This window comes from Hibiscus syriacus, unplaced genomic scaffold, assembly GCF_006381635.1.
Source record: "Hibiscus syriacus cultivar Baekdansim isolate YM2019G1 unplaced genomic scaffold, ASM638163v2 tig00111377_pilon, whole genome shotgun sequence".
Lineage (NCBI taxonomy): Eukaryota > Viridiplantae > Streptophyta > Magnoliopsida > Malvales > Malvaceae > Hibiscus > Hibiscus syriacus.
In genome coordinates, this window is record NW_024063073.1 from 186,451 (window position 1) to 210,142 (window position 23,692).

At 34.7% G+C, this 23,692-nt stretch overlaps 3 protein-coding genes and 1 pseudogene across 4 annotated transcripts; 2 read left to right on the forward strand and 2 right to left on the reverse strand.

Moving 5' to 3' along the window:
• The first annotated feature begins 1,120 nt into the window (after positions 1-1,120).
• LOC120159791 (carbon catabolite repressor protein 4 homolog 1-like) lies at positions 1,121-8,057 on the forward strand. Of its 2 annotated transcripts, none has more exons than XM_039170339.1 (12): positions 1,121-1,722; positions 3,284-4,037; positions 4,568-4,654; positions 4,738-4,821; positions 4,898-4,984; positions 5,078-5,164; positions 6,569-6,622; positions 6,716-6,807; positions 6,906-7,020; positions 7,199-7,343; positions 7,491-7,648; positions 7,813-8,057. In XM_039170339.1, exons 1-11 carry the CDS (start codon positions 1,565-1,567, stop codon positions 7,634-7,636), a joined length of 1,809 nt encoding a protein of 602 aa, XP_039026270.1. In that variant the 5' UTR covers positions 1,121-1,564; the 3' UTR covers positions 7,637-7,648; positions 7,813-8,057. The 2 variants fall into 2 exon arrangements, with proteins under 2 accessions (XP_039026270.1, XP_039026269.1); XM_039170338.1 differs by having other exon boundaries at positions 7,491-7,645.
• Positions 8,058-10,837: 2,780 nt separating this feature from the next.
• LOC120159816 lies at positions 10,838-11,293 on the forward strand. Its single transcript, XM_039170354.1, has one exon. It carries the CDS (start codon positions 10,838-10,840, stop codon positions 11,291-11,293), a length of 456 nt encoding a protein of 151 aa, XP_039026285.1.
• Positions 11,294-12,830: 1,537 nt separating this feature from the next.
• Positions 12,831-16,781, reverse strand: LOC120159793 (lipid phosphate phosphatase delta-like). The gene is made up of 8 exons (XM_039170341.1): positions 16,425-16,781; positions 16,224-16,319; positions 16,063-16,137; positions 15,830-15,960; positions 15,331-15,434; positions 15,117-15,245; positions 14,625-14,740; positions 12,831-13,411 (listed from the first exon to the last, which is right to left on the reverse strand). Exons 1-8 carry the CDS (start codon positions 16,581-16,583, stop codon positions 13,001-13,003), a joined length of 1,221 nt encoding a protein of 406 aa, XP_039026272.1. The 5' UTR covers positions 16,584-16,781; the 3' UTR covers positions 12,831-13,000.
• Positions 16,782-18,400: 1,619 nt separating this feature from the next.
• On the reverse strand, positions 18,401-21,202 carry LOC120159817 (annotated as a pseudogene).
• Between the last annotated feature and the right edge of the window lie 2,490 nt (positions 21,203-23,692).

Sequence of the window (23,692 nt, forward strand, 5' to 3'; positions counted from 1 at the left end):
AACTACATCAGCAAACGAAACACAATAATGGATTGAATTAGTGAATGACCACCGACAATAGCAAATAAGAATAGAGCATCCTAAGAAAATTATTTTCGAATACAAACCGTGCATCCAAATTTAATTCGAGGGTCATAAATAGAGAAGATTATCATGATAATAAATAAGCATTATCTTAATCAATCTATACAATGTTAAATTTAACCCTGAGGAAATTAATCAAATATAAAGGCCAAAACGATCGATACAAATACCAAAATCATGTCAAAAAAAAATATCGTAAAAATAGAGGAAAAACGTGTCATAAAGATAAAATTATTAAAATTTTAAAAAAATTCACGAGATAAGAAAATAAAAAAGAAGACGATGAATACCAATGGTCTAGTGAGGCAACAAAGAGTATTCTGAACTATTTCTATAGAATGTAGGTTCATTACAAGTCCAGTGCCTTATCCCTCGGTCAAAGATTATTGATTTGTTAATGGTTAAATTATTGAAATAATACTCTTTTAATTTTTTATTTATCAAAATAGTATTAAAAAAGTTTTATTTCTTAAAATGACATCAACTTTTAGTACAGGACGGAGTTAATTTACGTAACAACGCCTTTTAAAAGATTATTTCTTAAAGAAGTGTCCTTATTTATGTAACAGATCACCTGAAATATGAACATAATTTATATTTTACATGGAACATGCTACGTCGGTAAATGTGCTGACACGTAGGCCCATTTTAATGATTACAAACGATAGATCAAACAATTAGGAATGTTATTTAGTTTCTGTTTTAAAAATAATTTATTAGTATTTTAAAATTATTTTCACTATTCTAAGTATAAAATAATTATTTAATATTATAAAAATTGAAATTTAATTATAAATAAAATAAAAATTTGATTCAACTAACTATTTTGTAAATCGTCCAGACATTCTAGTTTACTCAATTTCTTTATTTACCTCTAATTTGGATAAGCAAAAGAAGAACATGCTAAAGTTTAGTGGCTAGAAGCGTAGTTTATCCAAAAATAATATTAAGGAAAATCAGGAAAAAAACTGCGAGTCCCCTTGCCTTCGATCTTTATAAAGAGCTAAGCTCCCAATAAACGAGGGGAAAACCCAAACAAAACCACCCTTGCGCTGCGCAGCCATACCTCCGCCATCGCTCCGCCGCGACACCTCCCACTTCTGAATATTCTATTCAGTTCGTATGTAAAACCCTAATTACCATTCCATCTCTCGTTTCCCCCTTTGCCCATTCCGTGGATAGGTTCTTTTCGGAACCCTAAAGTTTGTTACAAGATCCGTTGTTAACTTCGCATTTTATTTCAATATTGAATTAGGTTAGTTTGATCGAAGGAAAAGAAAGGGTGATTTTGGGTCAAGGCTGGCGGGTGCTTGGTTCAAGTAAATGGTTGATCCGCCTGGACTCCGCCCCAATAGGATTGCTCATATTTTCGAGGTCATATCTTGTTCTGCTGATACTGTTAGTGTGGGATTGGTTTTGACAGGCTTAAACAGCGGTGATCGTTGTTAACTGTGACAAAGGAAGACGAGGAAGTTGAAGCATGCTGAGCGTGCTACGGGTGCACCTCCCTTCTGATATACCAATTGTTGGCTGCGAGCTCACGCCTTACCTGCTCTTACGCCGACCTGACAAGACTGTTACTACCGATGACGTGCCTGAGTCATCCCCTCTCGATGGTCACTTCCTGAGGTATAAGTGGTAAGTGTTCTTAAATCCCTCAATAGCATTGTGTATTATTTGTTGGGGGAGGGAGCGAATTGGGGTTTGATTTAATCTTACACTAACTATGTTTTTACCAGAATGAGCTTGAATAAAAATTAAAGAAACCATTTTTATGTTAGCATTAAGGAAGCTTCTCATTTTGACCAATTGGGTTTGATCTAGTTTTTTGTTTTTGATTTTATTTGATTGTTATTTGTTTTTAGTAAATACAGTGTATGGAACTTCTTTGTTAGGTGTTTATGAATAATTACTTTGGGGAATGTATAGTTCGGTTTTTAAGTTGTTGGCTTGTTGCTATCCACCTCTCTGTTGTTATCTGCTGTCTCTGCTTGGATTGGAATGACACTTCATAGTTGCAAAATATGCCATGATAAATAGGGTCTTCAAGTTAGAATGTTCTGTGGCTAATGATAATTGGTATGGGTGTTATTATTATTGTGACCACCCTGGCATTTTTTTCTCTGTGAAGTTTGCTAGAATGTTTCAACTTACATTGAGAAGTACTACATATAAAATGTTGGTTTGGAAAGTGCTGCATATAAAATGTTGATTATACAAAGGAGGAATCATTCAGCTACAAGAGTGGATGTATAGTGATAACCCATTAACAGCTAAAAAGGTGGTAATAAGGCATTTAATATTTGGCTTAATTATAAAATAAGTGCCCAAACTATACTGCTTTCCCCAAATAGGTCCCAAACTTTTTTTTTGAATCATCCAGGTGCCTAATGTTGCAAACGTTACCACTTTAGGTGTTCGGGCTGTAATGGCCGTTAAATTCCACCGTTAAGTGACACATGTCACTTTCTGGTAATTTTAAGAATTTTATATATTTTTTCATTTTTTCCCCAAAATTATCAGAGAATGAAACGTCACTTAACGGTATTTTTAATGGTCGTTATGTCCCAGGCACCTTAAATGGTAACGTTTGTAACATTAGACACCTGGATGATTCAAAAAAAAGTTTGAGCACCTATTTAGGAAAAGCGGTATAATTTGGACACTTATTTTATAATTAAGCCTTAATATTTTATTGCCTATGTCAACCTTTTCTATTTGAAAGTAAGTCTAGTTACATTCTGGAAATTATCAGAGATGCTCTGGTCCATTGGAAGGTAATAGGATATTGCAGTGATTTCCATATGTTTCATCTCGAAAGATCCTAGAACAATTTATTTCCCATTAGGCAATTACATCAGTTTACATGTAGCAAGTAGTAATAAAGTTGAATTGATTGATTATTCCTTGCACAAAAATCTTTAACCACTATGCTAATGAGAGAGACACTCTGGGACCCTTGTAGTTTCACTGAACAATTTTGAGCAGGATATTTTGCATTCTTAGTGTAATTGCTGGATTCTTGTTCTGGAAAAGAGATTATGTTGACTATATCTTGTGCACTTTTTGTTATGGTGTAAGATCTTTTCATTTGTCTGGGAATTAATTGGAAACTTATATAAAAGGTTGACTGTTTCAATTTTTCCATTTATATTACCTGTCTAATGAAAAATGGTCCTCTCTTGGTTCTGTTTCGCAGGTATCGCATACAAAGTGATAAAAAAGTTGCTGTCTGTAGTGTACATCCGTCTGAGCAAGCCACATTGCAGTGCCTAGGTTGTCTTAAGGCTAAAATACCTGTTGCTAAAAGTTACCATTGCTCTCCTAAGTGCTTCTCAGATGCGTGGCAGCATCACCGTGTTCTGCATGACCATGCTGCAAGTGCTGTAAATGAAAATGGAAATGAAGAGGAAGAAATATTTGGCCGTTTCAATAGCACAGGGTCTGGAGTAATTAATTCTAGCTTATCTGGTTCAGCATCAAGTGCTAGCTTGACAAATGGTTCTACACCTCTGTATCCTGGTGCAGTTACACAGAGGAGTGGTGGTGAAACCTGGTTTGAAGTTGGACGCTCTAAAACATATACACCCTCAGCAGATGATATTGGCCATGTTCTCAAGTTTGAGTGTGTCGTCGTTGTTGCAGAAACGAAACTACCTGTTGGACATCCCAATACTATCTTGACATCTCGTGTTATTCCTGCTCCTTCCCCTATTCCTCGGCGTTTGATCCCATTAAGTGGAACTGATATGATGGGTCCGCTTGATTCAGATGGCCGTATTTCATCCTCTGGAACTTTTACAGTTCTGTCGTACAACATTTTGTCCGACTCTTATGCCAGCAGTGAGTTATACAGTTATTGTCCTTCGTGGGCTCTTTCTTGGCCATATCGCAGGCAGAACTTGTTGCGGGAAATTGTTGGTTATCGTGCAGACATAGTCTGTCTTCAAGAGGTAATACTTTCAGTTAATATCTGATGAATGGTGATAGCAACATTTTAGAACCGTTTTGAACTGGAAAACAGCTTTGAAGTTTTTTTGCATGATAAAAATCGCTTCTATGTTTAGTGTTTGCTGTTACATTTTGGGTGGAGATATAGAGCTTGTGCACTTTTTTCAATTTTAAATATAGATGTGGGTTTATGTTAAATTGTATCCCGTTTTTTCCTTTTAGATACAAAGCATCATTATATGTGTGTGTATACTAAAGGAGTGTATTTCCTTCAACTAGTTGATATAAGAGTGAAAGTGGTGATGAGTGATGCTAATATGGAAATTATTTCACTCTTGCTCCATCTTTGTTAAGAAAGTAAGGAGTTTTCCCAAAACAAAAGAAGAGACAACAGTTAAATGAGAAATAATTTTGTAGGCCAGAATTTCTTTAGGTGCATTCAACTCATCATTAGCAAGAAAGCAGCTTCAGTCTTTGGTCATCTAGATGAACACCGTGTGTCGCTAAATACCAACTGTTATCTTCTTTTTAGGTGCAAAATGATCATTTTGAGGATTTTTTTGCCCCTGAGCTGGACAAACATGGGTATCAAGCTTTGTATAAGAGGAAGACAAATGAGGTTGCATAAGAACTCCCAAGGTTCTCATCTCAATGATTTCGTGGTATTACACTTATGAATAATATATGTTGTCTATACTGCAGGTTTATGGTGGAAATATCCAAACAATTGATGGTTGTGCTACTTTTTTCCGTAGAGATAGATTTTCCCATGTCAAAAAATATGAGGTTTGGAAGTATTTCTAATGTTCTATATGGATTTATGCATATTTTCCTATGCTAAAGTAAATAATGTCTTTTGCAGGTTGAATTTAATAAGGCAGCTCAATCCTTGACTGAGGTTGCAGTTCAAACTACTCAGAAAAAAGCTGCTTTAAATCGTTTGGTTAAAGTAATAAATCGATTATAACTAATTTGGATCTGTATCCTTTCTCTTACAGTACATACTTCTATAATAATATCATGTAAAATTTTCTATCTGCAGGATAATGTTGCTTTAATTGTGGTTTTGGAAGCAAAGTTTAGCAATCAAGGAGCTGACAATCCTGGGAAACGACAGCTTCTCTGTGTGGTAAAAAATTGTTGATTTTATTCTTCTATGCTACTTGCTGGTCCTCTCTATTACATGTTCTCTAATTTTACATGATTTTAGTTCCATGATTTATTAATGGTCAAAACATGACATCACATGACTAGTGAGTAGTGATGATTGATAAGCTTGATCAAGTTTTTTTATTGGGCTGTTGGCAAGTTGAACATGGTTTCATGCCGCATCTGTTTTGAAGAATGGTAGTTTAGGAGTATGTTTAACCTGGCTGGCTTGAATTCAACTAATGTTTAGCAAAGCAGGGGATCGGTTGATTGTATGTTTTAGTTATAGTTCATTTTCCTATGGCTGTAGGTTCTTGAAGTAGCAGAAGTTGTTAAGTCTAATGTAAAAGCATCTGCTGTATTGTTAAGTCTTATGTAATCTGGTTTGGTAATAAAATGAGGCACTCTTTTCCTCCCTCCACTACTTGATCCTTTCTATTAGGAAAGGGTCAACTATGAGGGAGGTTTTTAACGAGGCTTCCTATTCCTATCAAAAAAAAAAAAAAATTCAACTAATGGTTTATGTTACCTGGGTTTTGTCTTATGCTATTCTAACTGAACCTTTAGCACAACTTTTTGGTCTTGTTGTAAGAGGGGAATATATAGATGGTTTCATAGAAATGGAAGTGCATGATTTGTTGCTACATAGTCCTGCAGTTGGTCTGTATGCAGGCTCTAGATCCGAGTACAGGTGTGAATCGCTCTGTAAGCTGCAGATGTGAAGCTGGTTGTGCTGCAGAAAACTGGTGTAATGTACTAAATGGTTAAGGAGTGTACCTATATTTCGATAAATAGTATTTTTAATCCTTTAGTTTTGCAGCTAGAAAGTTTTATTGTGAAAATAAGCACATTCTAGCAATTAGAAGCTATGTTGCTCCGAATCTTTATTTTTTGTTAGAGTGCCCATGTGCGACACTGTCTGACATATAGATATGGGGATGACTTTTAAGGATCCTTCAAATTAATCCCAAATCTTGGAAAAATCTTACCATACCTGTGTTTGACACATTTGTATTTGACACACACCCTCTGACTAACATAGATTAGAAGTAACAAAATCCCATGAAACTTTTGCAAGTTATATTATGACTAACCAAATGCCAATTGGATTAGATAGATTATGTGCTCTCTCTATTGTATTGTATTGTACTGTATTTGATATGCATTTTGGTTCTTTTAGTCTCTTTAATTACTTTTCAATTTTTATTTTTTTCAAATGTGGCATGGAAATGTTAGCCATACTCATTTCTTCTCAAAGTTGGGCTGTTCTTTACATTCATGAAAGTTGACTTATCTAAATACAGTTTACATATTTATTATATTGTTTGCAACTCTTCCATTTTATGTATAACTATTTCCTTCTATTCCTGGTTTTGGAATGCAGGCAAACACACATGTAAATGTTCCACCAGAGTTGAAGGATGTCAAAATCTGGCAGGTTTTAGTTTTTTCTTTAATTTGTATGTCTATTTATACATACATGTGTTTTCAGAATATTCACTCATTTTTTGTTTTCTTTTTAATGTTTTAGGTGCACACTCTCTTAAAGGGATTAGAGAAAATAGCTGCTAGTGCAGACATTCCAATGTTGGTGTGTGGCGATTTTAATTCAGTTCCTGGGAGGTAACCCTATTATCCTTTACCCAATGTTAGATTATTTAGTGCTTGAGATCCATTTTGTTGTCTTAAGCTTTCACCAAGTTAAATATATTTTTGTACAGTGCTCCCCATTCACTCCTTGCCATGGGAAAGGTAGATCCACTGCATCCAGAATTATTGGTAGACCCTCTTGCAATTTTGCGTCCTCACAGCAAGTTGACTCATCAGTTACCACTGGTAAACTCTCTCCTGCTTCTATAGAAAGCTTATGTTTTTTTGCCTATAAATCATCATTGATTGCAATGTTTTGATAGGTTTTTTAAGAAAATAATGGAAACAGGCTTCAATGGAGAAAGAGGATAGGATTATACATCATTAAAGGGCTGTGTTTGACAAAGTTTGTGTCTCTGAACAGGTTAGTGCCTACTCACCCTTTGCAAGAGGTGCTGGTCTTGGTTTGGAACATCAGAGAAGAAAAATGGACATGACAACTAATGAACCTTTATTCACAAACTGCACAAGAGATTTTATCGGCACCCTGGATTACATATTTTACACAGGTGGGTAATTCTTTTAAAACACTTGAATGATAGGATAGTGCATATACAAATTATAACTTATCTTGACGTCTCATCTATGAGATTCTTGTCTACTTAGATGCTTGATTTTTTATCTAATGCGGTTGCATGTCTGTCTTGTGCTTTCAGCGGACTCTTTAACAGTGGAGTCCTTACTGGAACTCTTGGATGAGGATAGCTTGAGGAAAGACACAGCACTTCCTTCTCCTGAGTGGTCATCCGATCATATAGCACTATTAGCTGAATTCCGGTTCCAGCCAAGGCCTAGACGCTAACACTTTAAGGTATGCAATGATGCATCCTCAATTTTAATTGACACGACATATACAACCAAATTATCAGTAGCGATAAAGATAAAAATACACGAGTTTCCATTTATGCATACACGTGCAATAACCCTCAATCTGAAAAGATTGTATGAATAAAATAACAAGGTTTACCTGTTGTTTAGGTCATGGAGATGGCGAAAAAATGACACCCCCAAGAAGCCGATGGATACAGATAAAAGGCATTTGAAAGAACGGTAGATCATGGTCCCTGTGCTTTATGGTAATCTCTATGATGGAAGGATCCTTACTTTGATCTATCTGCTTTGTAATATGTCCAACCTTTGTTTCATAGAAAAAATGATTATTCCTCTTCCATTTTTGTTTTTGGCAATAGAAATGTCCACCGGCTCAGCATAATTTCAGCGAATTGTCCTTTTGTTTCATAGAGAAATGACTGTTCCTCATTCATTTTTGTTTTCAATCAGTGGCATGCCTTCCCATCTCATCTCATCATAGAGAAATGACTGTTCCTCTTTTATTTTAATTTCCACTCTGAATGGAGTTTGAAAATTTGGTCAATTAATTGTCAGTATGAACAATCAATCCAGCTTTTGAGCCGAGACTTTGGGTCAAGTTTTTCATGGAAGGACTGGACTGGCTTACATGAACAATTTGTATTCTTCACTCTCCTTTATCTCTACGAAACTACTGCATTTGGCAAGGAAAATCTGTCATCTTTTATTAATCAGTTTTAAGCCTTTTGGGACAACTAGTAATATAATTGAACATGGTTTATGACAATTATTTTGTTTTGCTTTGGAGGTTATGCTTAATGAGTTGAGTTGTTCGAATTCGACTAGCTTAAAGCTTGATAAAAACTCAACTCGGGTTGACTCGAACTCGAGTTTGACTCGATACCTTAATGAGTTGAGTCGAGCAAAGTTCAACTTGACTCGATAAGTTTGATTATGAATTGTTACTTTAGAGTTTAGACTTTGAAATTACTTCATACACTATTTTAATATTTTTTTTGGTTAAATTTATTAATTTATGTTTATATTAGTCTCTTTATAGTATTACTAGATTTTACCTATAGTTAAGAAATAAGGTAAAAATTTCGATAAGCTTAATGAGCAACGGGCATCGAGCTTAACGAGCAACGACTCGAGCAACAAGCTTTCTTGACAAACACGAGTCGAGCAAAATTTTAACGAGATTAACAAGCAATGAGTTAAGTCTAGCAAAATTTTAACCCAATTCACTATCGACTCTCTCGATAAGCACCCCTATTGGAGGGAGGTACTCTTACAAGTTCAAGCAGCAGCGTTATGCAGTGAGCAAGACTGACTACTTGTATCAGTCTATAGTGATTAATATGTAAACAGACCAACCATGCTGATTCAAATGTTTGTTGTCCAACACGAACAAATGCTATGCATTTCTAATATTAAAGACAAAACAACGTTTCTATACCATCAAACACAAGGAAACCGACTAAGTTTGGTCTCTGCATCAAAAGAATTCCATACAAATGGTAGCAGATTTTTTTTTGGTGGGGGAGGGGTGGCTTGGGGAAAAGTGTGCTTGAGCCTTACCATAACCACATCTTTCTCAATATCATCTACTTAAAAAAGGAAAAGAAAATTTGCAGCAACATAATATTCAGTTCCAAGAAACTGAATTACATTGTTTACATTTCATGGTCTAGATACATATAGATTAAAAACCAGAAAAAAATTACCAATAGGGTTGGTTCAAGTAGTAAGAAGTTTGTTATCGCTTAAGCAATGTATCAACTTCGAGTCTTTGGAACTGGAGGGGCAACCAAAAAAAAAACCCGAGAAAAAAAATAGTAGCAGATGCCTGAACTTCCCATGTATGCCACCAAATTCCTCTTCCCTTCCGTTCTACATTATCTCCTGACCATGGTTTCAATTTTCTACAGCCCAAGAGCTTATAAAGATGGGGAAATGAGGATGTTTCAAAGAAGACAATCTAGTTTTTTTGTCCACATAATGTTGTACTTGGTAATAATAATTATCTATTACGACTTTTTTTTCTTTTTTTTGTTTGCACAATATATATATATACTCTCGACTCTCAATCACTCTACAGTCGTTGGTGCTAGGACCCATAATTTTTAGGAACAACAACTCCTTTAACTCACTAAAATAAATTAGTTAATGCAAATGTTATCATTTTATTCTCAATGTATTGCATAAATTATTATAATGCTTGGAAAGGGTTCTCAAATCACTTAAATTCATATATTTTTATACGTTATAATTAAAATAAAAAATACAAATTAATAACTTGTATGGTATAATTTTTTTAAAAATTAAAACCGAAAGGTCAATGTTGTTAAATTCAGTGCCAAACGAAAGATGTACAATTTTGTAAGTGAGCAGTAGGGGGGGGCTTTCTTCCTTATTAATGATTGCCCTCTGCTGACAACATTTATAGACATTGTTTTTTACTGTTTGATGTCTAATAATAAGTTGGTGTGGACAACGACAAGGCCTGGTCCTTCCCTCCATGGCCCCTGCTATTGCAATTGATGGAGTCAACTCTCTGTCAAATTATAGGTTCATAAGCTTGTGAATTTCAGTGGCTCGGCTATTACAGATTTCATATTCGTAGTTAAAATTGTCTCATTGTTCATAGAATAAATAGGCGACAACGATTATAATCGGTTCATCTTTTTTAATTTCGATGATTAGGCATCTGTTGACACAACTTTCACGCCTATGTAGATGATAATGGTATTTAAAATTTAGAAAATCGAGAAAATATGACGATGATGATTAATACAAGGAAGGAAGTAAAGCAATTAAACGTTAAGTTTTGAAAAAAATAAAACTTTAGGTATTAAAATAGTTTAAAATTAATAGTTTAGGTACTAAATGCGTTAAGTTTTTAATAATGGGATATTAAAATGAAATAAAAATTAAACACTAGGTACAATTTTGAAAAAAATTGAAAGTTTATGTACTAAAACGGACCAAAACTGATAGTTTTAAGCTCAACACAAACTGGTGTCTCAGAAGACTTCTTAAATTGAGATCAGAGGTGCAAAATTTCCTTCATCCGGGTCCTATCAATGCAAGCTCGATATGGGACTCTATTCGGTCTAAAAATCAGAAGGTCCCTTGGCAAAAACTCGTTTGGTTTTCCCTGCACATTCCAAAACATAGTATGATAACCTGGATGGCTCTACTTGACAGACTACCCACCAAGGATCGTCTTCACCAAATCGGTATTACTAATGACTGCTCTTGTCTTTTATGTAACTCTGATGTGGAAACTAGGGATCACCTTTTCTTATTATGCCCTACTGCTGTTTTTCTATGGGAACGCATCTTCTCTTTTTCTGGTTTGCATTTTACAGGATACCTTTGGGAAGAATTCTTGGAAATGGCGAGCTCAAACTGGAAAGGAAAATCATTGTTATCTACTGTAATGAGGAATGCTTTGAATGCATTGGTTTACTTGCTCTGGGAAGAAAGGAACAAAAGACTGTACCAAGGCCGAACTAGACCTGTAAATGAACTTCTAAAGAATATCAAATCTATTGTTTGTCTTCAACTTAATGGCAGGAAATACAATAGAGTAGATAATGCGAATCTTACCCTCTACAAACATTGGGGTATCGATGACCACTGATTTTTGTATTGTAAATGTTTTGTATTGAACCCTGATTGTATTTGTAGCTTTTGCTATTTGGATAATAAAATTATGATTTATCCAAAAAAACTGATAGTTTAGGGACTAAATGAGTACTTTACCTATTTAAAACAATACAATATTATAAACAAAAGTATGTAATTTTTTTTCTCTTTTTTATTAACACATTGAACTAGATTTAATAATTTTTTTTAAAAAAATAATGAGCATGCAATTGTACCCTATACGGCTTCGTATATTTGCTACTGATGTTGATGTTGTTTTATCTTAATAAATCTCGAGAGTGGTCGTTCAAGCAGACTCCGTCAAAGGCTCTAATCGAGCATCCGAGAATAGATTCTTGGTAATCCAAAGTGTGAAGATGAAATTCACCGCAAAAACTACGAAGAGAAATTGTTGGTGAACAACTTTAAAGGCACATATATCAACACTTGTAGAAATATACTCTAAAAGCATGTGTAATCGAGAAGAAAAATTATTCAAATTGTGATTACAAGAGAAGAGACTACCTCCTTTTACATTTTAGAAGAAACACCCAAACACATAAAAATAATTACTTTTAAGTGCATGAAGTTTTATATTCTAATTTTGAATTAATTTAATATAAAGTCCAATTGGTATGTTTTTGAAAAAATTGAAAGTTCATGTACTAAAACATATCAAAACTAATAGTTTAGGTACTCAATAAATAGTTTACCCTAAGGGAGTGTTTGGTTCAAGGATTATGGGGATGAGAATCCCACATTTTCATGTTTGGTTGGCCGGAAATCTTATTCCCGACAATGTTTTATTACTAATAGTAGATTTTTTGGGGTATATTACTGGGAATGTCATTACCTCATTTCCCTTAGGTATTGTAACATTACCTGCGTTTTGGACTAAAATGCCCTTAAATTTTTATTTTTTTTCAAAAATATTCTTTTTTTGTCGTTGAATAATAAAAATTCTAAGAAGGTTAAATTACAAATTTATCCTTAAATTATTTTAGATTTACAAAAAAAAACTATAATTAAAATTTTATATGAAGTTCATGGGTTAAATTTTTTTTACCCTTTTATTAAACCTTTTTTATATTTTTAATTTTGTAGAAAAATTATATAAATATTATAATTTAATTTTTTAAAGAAAATATATAAATATTTTATAATTAATATTATACAAATATAATAAGGATAATTTGGTCAAATATACATTCCAATAATCTTTTATTCCTTTAACCAAACACGGTAATCTTACATTTCTGCTAAAATAACCAAACACAAAATACAACATTCTCAGTAATCTTATTCTCTGGTAATCTTTTATTCACACTGGTAATCTTTTATTCTCACTGGTAATTTTACATTCAATGAACCAAACGCACCCTAAAGGATTTGGCGAGGCAAAATATCCTTAGAAATTGAAGAAAATTTTATCCTTTCAATAATAAAAGGATGGTCAAGGAATTGCTTTGCAAATGACCAGCAATGGAGTACTAATATCAGCAAGTTGAAAAGAAACTGAGGACCAAAAATACTTCCAAATGGGAGGAAGATGCTAACATTTTTTAAAGCCAAGGGGAGTACAAAGCTGCCAACGTACTCTTGGGGACCATTTCATTAACAAAAAAGAAAATGGACAAATTCAGTACCGAACAAACATAACAAATGAATTTACAAATCATCTGCAGGCTGCCACTAAAACAGGTTACAGCCTCAGGTGAGAGAAGAGAGACGGGACAAGATCTACGACCGACCACGCAAGGCCTGCATACTGAAGGAAGCGGATACCGGTGTCGACATCAAATAAATCCTGGTCGGAGAAAAATAACATCTTGTGGATATAACTTGATTGCTTAATCTCACTGGATTTCTTCTCTGCAGTTGAACCATTAAGCATTGGGATATAGCTGGTTGATTTTATTGGGATACCCAACGTGTTCGAGACTACCGGGAGAATCCATTTTGCGAGAGCCTTGCTGCAGAACTTGACCATCAGGATTGTTGGTATCCCAACAAGCATTCTTCCCAGAAAAGCGGGAATCGTGAGTTCAGAGGTAAATATTTGTGGAACTGCTTCGTGGTGGAACTGGTGGTATGTCTGCTGAATCCCGGCCACCTGCTCAACATTAACACTTTTAAAGTTACATTGATGAATGTAAATTCAAAACCTGGTATATCTGTTGGTGGATGCAGTCGAATGGGAGGATCGATCGATCGATTTTCATGATGCAAATGCAAATATTGTACCCTACTTGTTTCGTCCAATGAATGATACTAAGTAACATGCACGCCTATGTATAATTTCGGGTTCCTATAAACACAGGGCTTAAAGCAAAGTGACTTCCTTTTTATCTGCTTCATCTGTAGGGTAGGTAGGGAGATGAACAGCCAATGCAATAGAACAAACCCAACATCATCACTTGGATGATAAGCACATTACTAATCACGATCTGTAACCATATTCTATATGCCAATAACAAGATACAGAATTGTTTCTCGGTACATTCCCAAGATTAGGACGTTTACTGTTATAATGGTACCAAATACCATGCCAGCATGGTTGAATAACACTAACCACGTCATTTCACCTACTTGAATTTGCTTCATCCTTTCTGTTTTGGCATGTGTCGATATCCATTTATTCATGCCAATAATATTTGTCAAAATGCAGAACACCAGGCTTATAATTACTCTTGATGCAATTTCTAAATGATCCAACGGCTACAGAAAATAACTTGCCGCAGCAACCGTCACTCCCTAATGCCATCAGGAGTTGATTTGCTAACTAACCATAGGCTTTTTGGAGGGAAAGAAGGGGCATTTCTCTTTGGTGTACTAAACTATAAAAATCCAAAGTTTCCGAAAGAACTTGACAAACCAAAGCTAATTTTTACTGTACAGAATAGATAAGACTCTAATGGGGTAATTCTATAAGCTATTGTGTAACATAATTTCAGCTCTAAATAATTCTAACCATAAACATAGTGGTTTGTCAACCATGAAGTTCACAAGAGCAAATGCTGTGACACCGCCAATTTCAAAATTTTCAAGGCACGAACATCGTCAGCTATCTTATCAAAACAGGATGATATGGTGTTTGCCCCACAGAATTTCCTCTTCTTAACTGAAAGCAACGGATCGCAGTTCTCACGAATACTAATTTGTTGTTTCTATGTGCTTATGATCTTAACTTTTTTGCATTCAAGGATGTTAATTAACTTTAAAGGCAATAATTCATCGAAAATGCATTCCTACAATAAATCCGGTGATAACAGAAAGTAGCTAAGACTTGTATAGCATCAATGCTATACGGGTGATCAATTACTTACAATTCCAAATGCAACGCCGTCGAAGGCAGTATGATACTCGAAACTTGGAGTTGGAAACTCGGGAGTGGGATACGCAAAAAGTAAGAGGAAGCTCAGAGCAGCCCAAAATGATGTAACTACAACATGAAAAGTAGGCATAAACAATATAAAAAAAATGTATTATGTTTCAACATTCAATTATTCAACTATAACCATGAGAATAATTTTGTTTCAAGCATTTAGATTACCAATCATATTTTGTAAGTTAAAAAGGTCGATGGTCATTTTAATCAACGGAACCAAGGCCGGGGAGATAGAAGACTAACTTCACTATCCCTAAAAGTTCCCATCTTTACAGGAACTACAAGCTAGCATGTACCCTCTTTATACAGAAATGTCAAACCCCCGGTTTAGATCCCTAATCACCTCATTGGATTGGTGAAAATTCAACCTGCTCAGACAGATTCTTCCGGCCTATGAAAACACAAGTGTGTTGAATGTAGATTTACTTACCATTTTGTCCAGAGATAATAAAGGCATCCACATATTCGTGGACTGTTAACCACATCGCAAGAATGACAAACCCGATGATGAGACCACCAACGATATCAATTAAGCTGTGCATGCCGAGGTAGACCCTTCCTACCAATGAAACAAAATTCGGCTGAATATTGCAAAAAGGAAAGCCGAGAGCAACACCAAGAACTTCTGAAGAAAATCAACCTACCAAAACCGACTAGGCTCACAAGCAAGCAAGCAAGGGTGACCACACCAAGTTTCACACAAGCATCTTCGCTCTGTATATAGGATAGAACGTAGTATACAAGGAATCTGGAAAATATCAGCTGATAAGTTGCTTGACAAGTAAATATGGTATAGTGCTTACTTTATTGTAAAGGACTGACAATCTATCAAACCTCCAAAGCTCTTATTTTAGTTTTCCTTTGTTTTCTCATCCTACCGACATGTGGAACTATAAAGTTTCCATCATATATATATATATATATATATTCTGTTCTAGGTGTTTCGGAAAATATTGAAGGACAATAAGCAACACAATCATCCCTCTTTAGATACCCTCAAAGTACTTCCATCAAAGTTTTATGGTGTATACATAACCATTTTCTCAAAGTCATTTAGAGAACAACTTATTGATAAAATGTGAACCGCAAATGCTCGCACAGCTGCCAAATCAAAAGGTTTATGTAAGTAGGGAACCTCCATACCCAGATAAGCATACTGTGTTGAGAGTATGCGAAGAAGGCAACCCGTATTCCAAAGCATTGTCTTCCTCATCTTTTGTGGCCGTTATTCTTCTAACAGGCGGAGAATTTGGTCTAGGAGCTGATACCACATCCTAAAAACACAGACCATCAAGCAAAAAGCAAATCAATATTAAAATTTACTTCATTCAACACATTATCATAAAAGAAACGATAAAACCATGTAAAAAAAGTACCTTTATGCAGTTTCCTAGATAATCACAGAAGGCCATCAGCAGTGTCATTTGCCTGGCCAATTTCCCATGCCCACTCTGGAAACATCATAAAAGGAAACAGCCCATGAGAAAAACTACAAATCAAAATTATCCAAAAAGTGAAAGAAAAGTAGAAAACACACCCAGAAAAGCAACGGAAGAAACGCGGTGTAGAAGGGCACAGAAACCACACAGGACAACCCAGAAAAGAGAGCATCCAAGAATTTATGCTGATGTTTCTGAAAACGAAGAAGAACAAAAACAAAATCCCATCAAACAAAAAACAAAAATGATCGAACCAAAAGTAAAACGACAATCTGGGTATCGTTTATTTTGGTCAAAACCTGGATCTTGAGTATGGTGATAGTTCCTCCAACAACATGGTGAGAGGCCCAAGGTTGCAGCAGAGATCTAAACTTTTTAGTTACATCGAAAAAACAAGCTATTACAATCCATGAAAAAATTGCAGATAACACCAACCCTTGGCAAACTACACTCTCCATTCAATCTCTTCTTTTCTTTGTGTATTCCCTTCTTTTCCCTCCTGCAAACGGGGGATCAGAAGAAGAACTAAACGAAAAAAGAACAGAAAATAAAAGAAAACTACCACCACTGCACAGTTTCAAATTGATTTAAAGGAGTTTGGGAGGAAAGTTTGAGGAAATTGGCTTCGTTGTTTTGGATTTTCCGTACATAAAAAATAAATCTTTGAGCTGTTGATCATTTTTTCTGGTTGAAAAAATCTAGATCTTTTAGGTCCATGGCTTTGGTAGACTTTGGCTGGCAGTCAAACGCGCTTAAGGGTCAGCAATGACACATTCTAACTTGATTAGAACCATAGAATTGGGGCTTTCCATTTTGCTTTGCATCAACTTTTTCATTTTGATACTAAAAGGTGATGCAGATTTCATTTTTCAAAACAAACGATTGTGATTATATGATTGTTCGGGCATCTCCTTCGATGATTGTATGATTCATTTATTCTCGATTATCATGTGTAATCCCTCCATGAAGGCCATCGTTTCAACTGATTCAAACGATTGTGAACCATCCAATCTCTCGTAAAGACAATCGCCTTGCACCAACTTGCTGCTGCCTGCTTCTACTCTTTAGGTTCCCATTTAATGAACCAACCTAACCTCAATCAAGACCACCCATATGCTTTGTGTTGAACTTCATTAGAAGCGGTTGAAAGCTATTGTTTTTAATTCCTTTAAGGTTAAACTATATATTTTATCATCTATCATCTCAAACCAACCATTAATTGAATCAATCATCAAATCAGACACGTAATTATTCATATTTATCACCCGCAAAAACGAAGATAATGACTTGTTAATCCATCGATATTTTTTAAGATTGACACACGTAAATTAATTATACAAAATTTTTGTACAACGTAAAGAAATAAAATTTTAAATAAACACAATTAATAAAATAAAAAACATCAGTAAATTTAATTTTCAAAACAAACAAATCGTGAATCGGCCGTTAAATTCAATTTCGGAACATTAACATGTTAGTCTATAAGGAATAAAACATTGAACATCTAAAGTACAACAATAAATGACACAGTTAGGGATGCTATGTAATATTGATTTTGACATCTATTTTTAAAATGAGCATTATTTAATTTGGCCGTTTCTTCACCGTGTCAGCAGAGCATATTTTTTGGCAAGGATAAAATGTAGTGATTGCTTTAGATGCAAAAACAATGAAAATTTTGGATGGATAAAGATGATTTAGGGATGGTAATAGGTCGAGTTAAGATCGGGTTTTTGTCAATCTGATTTGATCCGAAAATATGTATCCCCACTTGAATCTAATCTGATCCGAAAATATTTAGTGATTGCTTTAGATGCAAAAACAATGAAAATTTTGGACGTATAAAGATGATTTAGGGATGCAATGGGTCGAGTTAAGATCGGGTTTTTGTCAATCTGATTTGATCCGAAAATATGTATCCCCACTTGAATCTAATCTGATCCGAAAATATTTTATTCTCCATTCGACTTGACCGACCCGAAAAATATATATCCTCTATCCGACTCCAACCTAATCCAAATTTTTATAGTATAAATCCGATCCGACCCAATAAAAATAAGGATTTAATTAAAAATAATAATAATTTTTTTAGGAAATTATATTATTATCCTCGGATCGAGTCGGATTTTTTTCTCTCTCCACCCAAACCCGACCTGACCTGACCTTGCACCTTAAACAATCCGACTCAAACCCGATATTTAAAAAAATCGACCCTATCAAATCAAATCGAGTCAGAATCTATCATATTTGAATTAAATTGTCCCTTTAACTTTAATTGATAGAACCCTCGAGAGAGTTAAATTACATCACAAATAAGAAGGCTGAACTTCTCTGCCTTGCTTGGTTTTCTATAACATAAAGAAAAATGTATGAAAAATCCATTTATTTCATACATGATTCTGGTAAAATCTAGCTAACAGGTGAAGAACGAATCCCTCTGCCCTTCATAACATGCCTCCTCAGCCCAGGAATATGAACATTCTTTGTATAATCTTTCCATTCTATGCTTTCCGCATCAAATCCAAAGCTCATCTTCTCTTCTTCAGACATCTTCTCCGTTAGTCTCATGGTGTTGCTGTTGTCGAACCTAACAATTGTTGTTGTTTTTCTCTTCCATGTCAGTGGGTTTCGATTTCAAGGTCATGTGCAAATGTACAATCCAATGCAAACTATTTGCTTACCTTCCCCCATAGAATGTGTACGGTTCGTATATGTTGGCCAAGTACTTTGCCTGCCCCACCGACTTACAACGTACCGCTTTGAGCTTCTGCGACGACTTTCCGCTCCGAGACGCTGCGAATCCGGTTCTGTGCATGGTGTCTAGCCAGAGGTGGGCCGAGAAATCGTTCATGGAACCGAACAGCTTCATTGACGGGACGTGGATCGGGGTGCCCTTCGAGTCGTGGAAAGACCTCGAGTTGTAGTGCTCAACTGCTCATAGAGCATGCTGGCTAGATCTTGGAAAACCAGTGGGTTCACAACTGATGATGCAATGTGGTAGATGTTAATATCTGGTTTTGGGGTCATCCCATGCCTTGCAATAGCTGCCAAGGTTGCATTCACAACCATATCGGCCGGAACCTGCCACGTTTTGTCGTCGTTTTGATTCATCGAACACAATAGTATCAGAATTGATGCATGTATTAGAGACAACAAGAATTCACAACATCAAGACGCAATTGGGGTCAACAAGGAAACCTGTTTAATACTATAGGATTCATCATCCTATGATAGAAACAAAAGGCTAGTCCCATATTTTCTTTGAAACCTTTGCATTATATATATATATATATATATCAACTTAAACAAGAGATACCTATTTCCTTCCATCCATCCAGGAAATGGTTTTCTGCAGGTGCTTTCGACGACACTCGGTCGGATTATCACCGCCGGTATTTCTCCTCTCATGTTATTGATCATCATTTCTCCCATAGCCTTCGTGAACATGTATGTGTCTTGCCAGCCGTGTTTTCTAGCCCTGGTCGTGCAGTAATCACCGATTCGATGCGTAAACGGAAAATTAATCATAGAGGAACAGATACGAGATGATTTGTACACTACTGTTTCTAAGTCATGAGTAAGATTCCAAATGTTCATAACACACCCTGCGCCTTTCTAGACCCAATTCTTTCATTTTCTGAGCCACTTCACTTTCATCACAACCTTCCTCGGTACCTCGAGCCAATACGAACTCTTCCTCGATATCAAACTCGGGTACCGATCTCGGCATGTCAAATGCCTTTTCCATAACTCTTCCTCGTCTTTGGTCATTAACATATGATGCACATAAAAACATTATGTTCATACATCCATGAGATTTCCATGTATTGATTTTGGATACTTGCCTGTTGAAACTTGCAGAAGGAGTTCAAGTTTCCTGCACTTCTGGGCAAAACCAATGAGACGGCATGCTCCTCTTGTATTTATATCCATGGCAACATCATATCTGCAATTTCCAATTAAATTTCAAAATGATCTTGATCTCAACAGTTCGACAATCTTAAAGAACGGATCCGAAAAGGAAAAGAAAAATGATCAAAACTTTCATCAAAGGTTGTATTAGCTGCAGAATTCACGATAATGTCGACTCGTTTCGTGATCGAATCAGAAACATCAGCATCCAATCCAAGATCAGAGTCAAACATTCCCTACCACAGGGACAAGTTTGCCCAACATGAAACTTTGGTAACTATTCCCATATGTTTGTTGCAGACACTTGAAAATCTCAGCATTTATGATCTAAAACACAGTAAGAAGAAGAAGAAAAAAGAAGCAAAAAGAAACTAAAATTTGATTCAATGGTAGGAAGTAAAATCATTCAAACATGCGATAATCAAGCAAGAAAAATAAAAGACAGAACATACTTCAGTTTTCAATCTGTCCATTGCAGCTTCTTTGGTTTTAGCCTTCACTAGCACAAATATCTTCCCAATATCAGGCACAGTTCGTGAAATCTTCTCAATAAGAACTGCATATGATTAATATAAGGAAAATATATAAAAAAAAAGATATTATATATCATATACTTTCTTGGTGAGTTGAAAAACCTATAGGAAACAATGTTATAGAACAACTTAGAAATACTTTTAACAAATTTGTATTGGACATGGACATAGAAAATAATAATCCGGGTACGTAGTTCGAATCTCGAACAAGTCTAAGACAAATACTTCGTATCCAGCACCGAGCTCGAGTACCTCTGGCAAGAAAACCAGTTGAGCCGGAAATGAAAAACTCCTTCCCTCTAAGAAACTTAACAATGCCAATGCCCTCTTGCAACTCCACCAAGCTAGTTGTTCCTCCATGAGGCACCAAATCTTTAACTGCAATAAGATCTGCCTGAGTATTCATATTCGGATTAGGCGACGACATGATTAAGGCTCCCGGCATCCATAACCGCCGCACCGCTATCAGCACCTTTAACGATTCTCGACCTTCGTCTCACAGCCGAACACGTCCCTAGGCAATGCGCGAGATTACAGTCGTTGATGGTGGTGGTGGTGTGGTTCGAGGAGTGACGTTTATCGAAAAGTTTGCTCGGTGAAACAGAGAAACAACCGAGGAACAAGGCCCCCATCAAGAAAAAGGAGAAGTTGAGAAGAAAGAAAAGTATGAATCAACAGATCAAACCATTTTTGTTTAGTTTAAAAAGGAAAAATGCTTGGCTTAACAACTTTAACACTGGTCCGCCGCACCGCTATCAGCACCTTTAACGATTCTCGACCTTCGTCTCACAGCCGAACACGTCCCTAGGCAATGCGCGAGATTACAGTCGTTGATGGTGGTGGTGGTGGTTTCGAGGAGTGACAACAGATCAACCATTTTGTTTAGTTTAAAAAGGAAAAATGCTTGGCTTAACAACTTTAACACTGGTAAACTAACCCTACCCTATAATATAATATAAGGAACAACAACAAGGATTTGAAAAATAATGGGGTCTGGGATCATGAAACTGAGATATCATTAAAGAGAAAGCAGAATGAGGTGAATTTAAGGGAAGAATGATATGAGAAATAGGTACAGTTTAATGTTAAATTTTCATGCAAAGGCTACTCTGTATGCCATTTCTTTGAAATAAATTCATGCTTCCTGACATGACCGCAGGATTGATCTAGCTGGGTGGGCGAGACAATCGTTGTACTTAAAAATTTAAAATTATCATATGTTTTAAAATTTTCTATAAATTTTTTATTAAAAATCTAATCCCTAAAATTTTAAAAGTTCAAGTTTTCCCATCTTTTATCATCGAAATATAATAAAACTCTAAATTAATTTTTTAGTGATTGAAAATAAATTAGCTTAATATTTAATATTTAAATGGTGTTTTTGTTAATATTGTATCTTCAATATTATTTAACTCTAAATTAATAATTTAAATTAATTTTAAACTAATTTATTAAAAATTAAACTAATTTAGAAGAAAATATTTAATAAATTTACCCAAAAATAATTAATCATCTAGTTAAAAATATAAATAAATTAGCTAATACGAAGAATATATGCAAATAACTAAGAAATTAATGGTAATAAGATTTTCAAAATCTTAACAAAAAAATTTATTATTAGTAATATTCTTTTTTTCTCGATGAAAATGAGGCAAACTAAACATGGGTATATGATATGAATTTTTTTTACTAAACCTGTTGATGATCTCAAATTTTTTTTTTTATATAATATAGTATGATTAGATCATTGATTTTGTTTCAACTTTTTTTTTGAAATAATCTGGTATGATTTTTACGTAATTCTCGATTAAAGTCACTTAATGACATTCATTCGATCAATGGAGGACAATCGTTATGCCTCCATCAGACCTCCTCCGTCAACATCTCTCCGTTATTATTCTTTCAGAGTTTCTCAAAGTCTCTAGAATTTTATATCTTCTGACCAGTTACGATCTCTTGACATGATCGTTGATAAGTCCACATATCTATTAACAATATATATAATTATCCTGTCAACCTATAAATAATCAACATTTTCATCCTATGATGACATCAATATTAAAAATCTCTATATAAACCGTCTTGCAAGATTGTGATAGGGACATATTCTGTCTCTATATATGAGGATCTAACTGTCCACCTATCATCTTCTTCTACTCTTTCATTTTCTTTTGTCCCTCCATCATCCAAAGTAAAAGGGTAAATTGTTAAAATCCGTCACAATCTCGTTTATTTTTTTCAACAAACACTCTAAAAAAAAATAGTTTAGACATTATTTATAAATAAGCCTAAAATATTTTAATCAGGATTATGAAACTCCCTTAGGGTGCGTTTGGTTCACGGAATGTAAGATTACCAGGGAATAGGATTACTGTGAATGTTGTATTTTGTGTTTGGTTGGTTTAGAATGCAAGATTACGGTATTTGGTTAAAGGAATAAAAGATTATTGGAATGTATATTTGACCAAATTGTCCTTATTATATATTTATTTTTTTAACAAGTTGAAAAATATTTATTTATTTTCTTTAACAAATTTAAATTCATAAAATTTATATATATATATATATATATTGTTTTTACAAAATTGAAAATATAAAAAGGTTTAATGAAAAGGTAAAATTTTATTTTAACCCATGAACTTCATATAAAATTTTAATTATAGATTTTTTTGTAAATCTAAAATAATTTAAGGATAAATTTATAATTTAACATTCGTATAATTTTTATTATTCAATGACAGAAAAATGATATTTTTGAAGAAAAAAAATTAAGGGCATTTTAGTCCAAAATGTCGATAATCCAATAATACTTAAGGAAATGGAGGTAATGACAATCCCGATAATATACCAAAAAACCTACTATTAATAATAAAATATTACCGGGAATGAAATTCTCAGCTAACCAAACATGAGAATGTGAATTTCATTCGTATGAGAATCTCACATCCCTTAATTCAAACACCCCTTAGTGATGATTGTAAGTCTGCAAATGCTTTAGGGGAAGCATGTGCTTTTTCGGAAGTTTTCAAAGAGAGAAGATATCAACTTATCTGGAAACATCATTGATAGGTTAAGTTGATCTTCATACCGTTACATACCGAATATTACACTACATAATATAT

What these genes read in the sequence shown, in the direction of transcription:
- LOC120159793 (XM_039170341.1), bottom strand. Translation starts at nt 16,583, where the DNA reads ATGGAGAGTGTAGTTTGCCAAGGGTTGGTGTTATCTGCAATTTTTTCA. An exon ending in AACACAGTATGCTTATCTGG is followed by an intron (nt 15,435 to 15,829) that starts GTATGGAGGTTC and finishes GATATTTTCCAG; the next exon opens with ATTCCTTGTATACTACGTTC. An exon ending in TGTGAGCCTAGTCGGTTTTG is followed by an intron (nt 15,246 to 15,330) that starts GTAGGTTGATTT and finishes TTTCATTGGTAG; the next exon opens with GAAGGGTCTACCTCGGCATG.
- LOC120159791 (XM_039170339.1), top strand. Translation starts at nt 1,565, where the DNA reads ATGCTGAGCGTGCTACGGGTGCACCTCCCTTCTGATATACCAATTGTT. An exon ending in CACTTCCTGAGGTATAAGTG is followed by an intron (nt 1,723 to 3,283) that starts GTAAGTGTTCTT and finishes TCTGTTTCGCAG; the next exon opens with GTATCGCATACAAAGTGATA. An exon ending in CCCATGTCAAAAAATATGAG is followed by an intron (nt 4,822 to 4,897) that starts GTTTGGAAGTAT and finishes TGTCTTTTGCAG; the next exon opens with GTTGAATTTAATAAGGCAGC.
- LOC120159816 (XM_039170354.1), top strand. Translation starts at nt 10,838, where the DNA reads ATGGCTCTACTTGACAGACTACCCACCAAGGATCGTCTTCACCAAATC.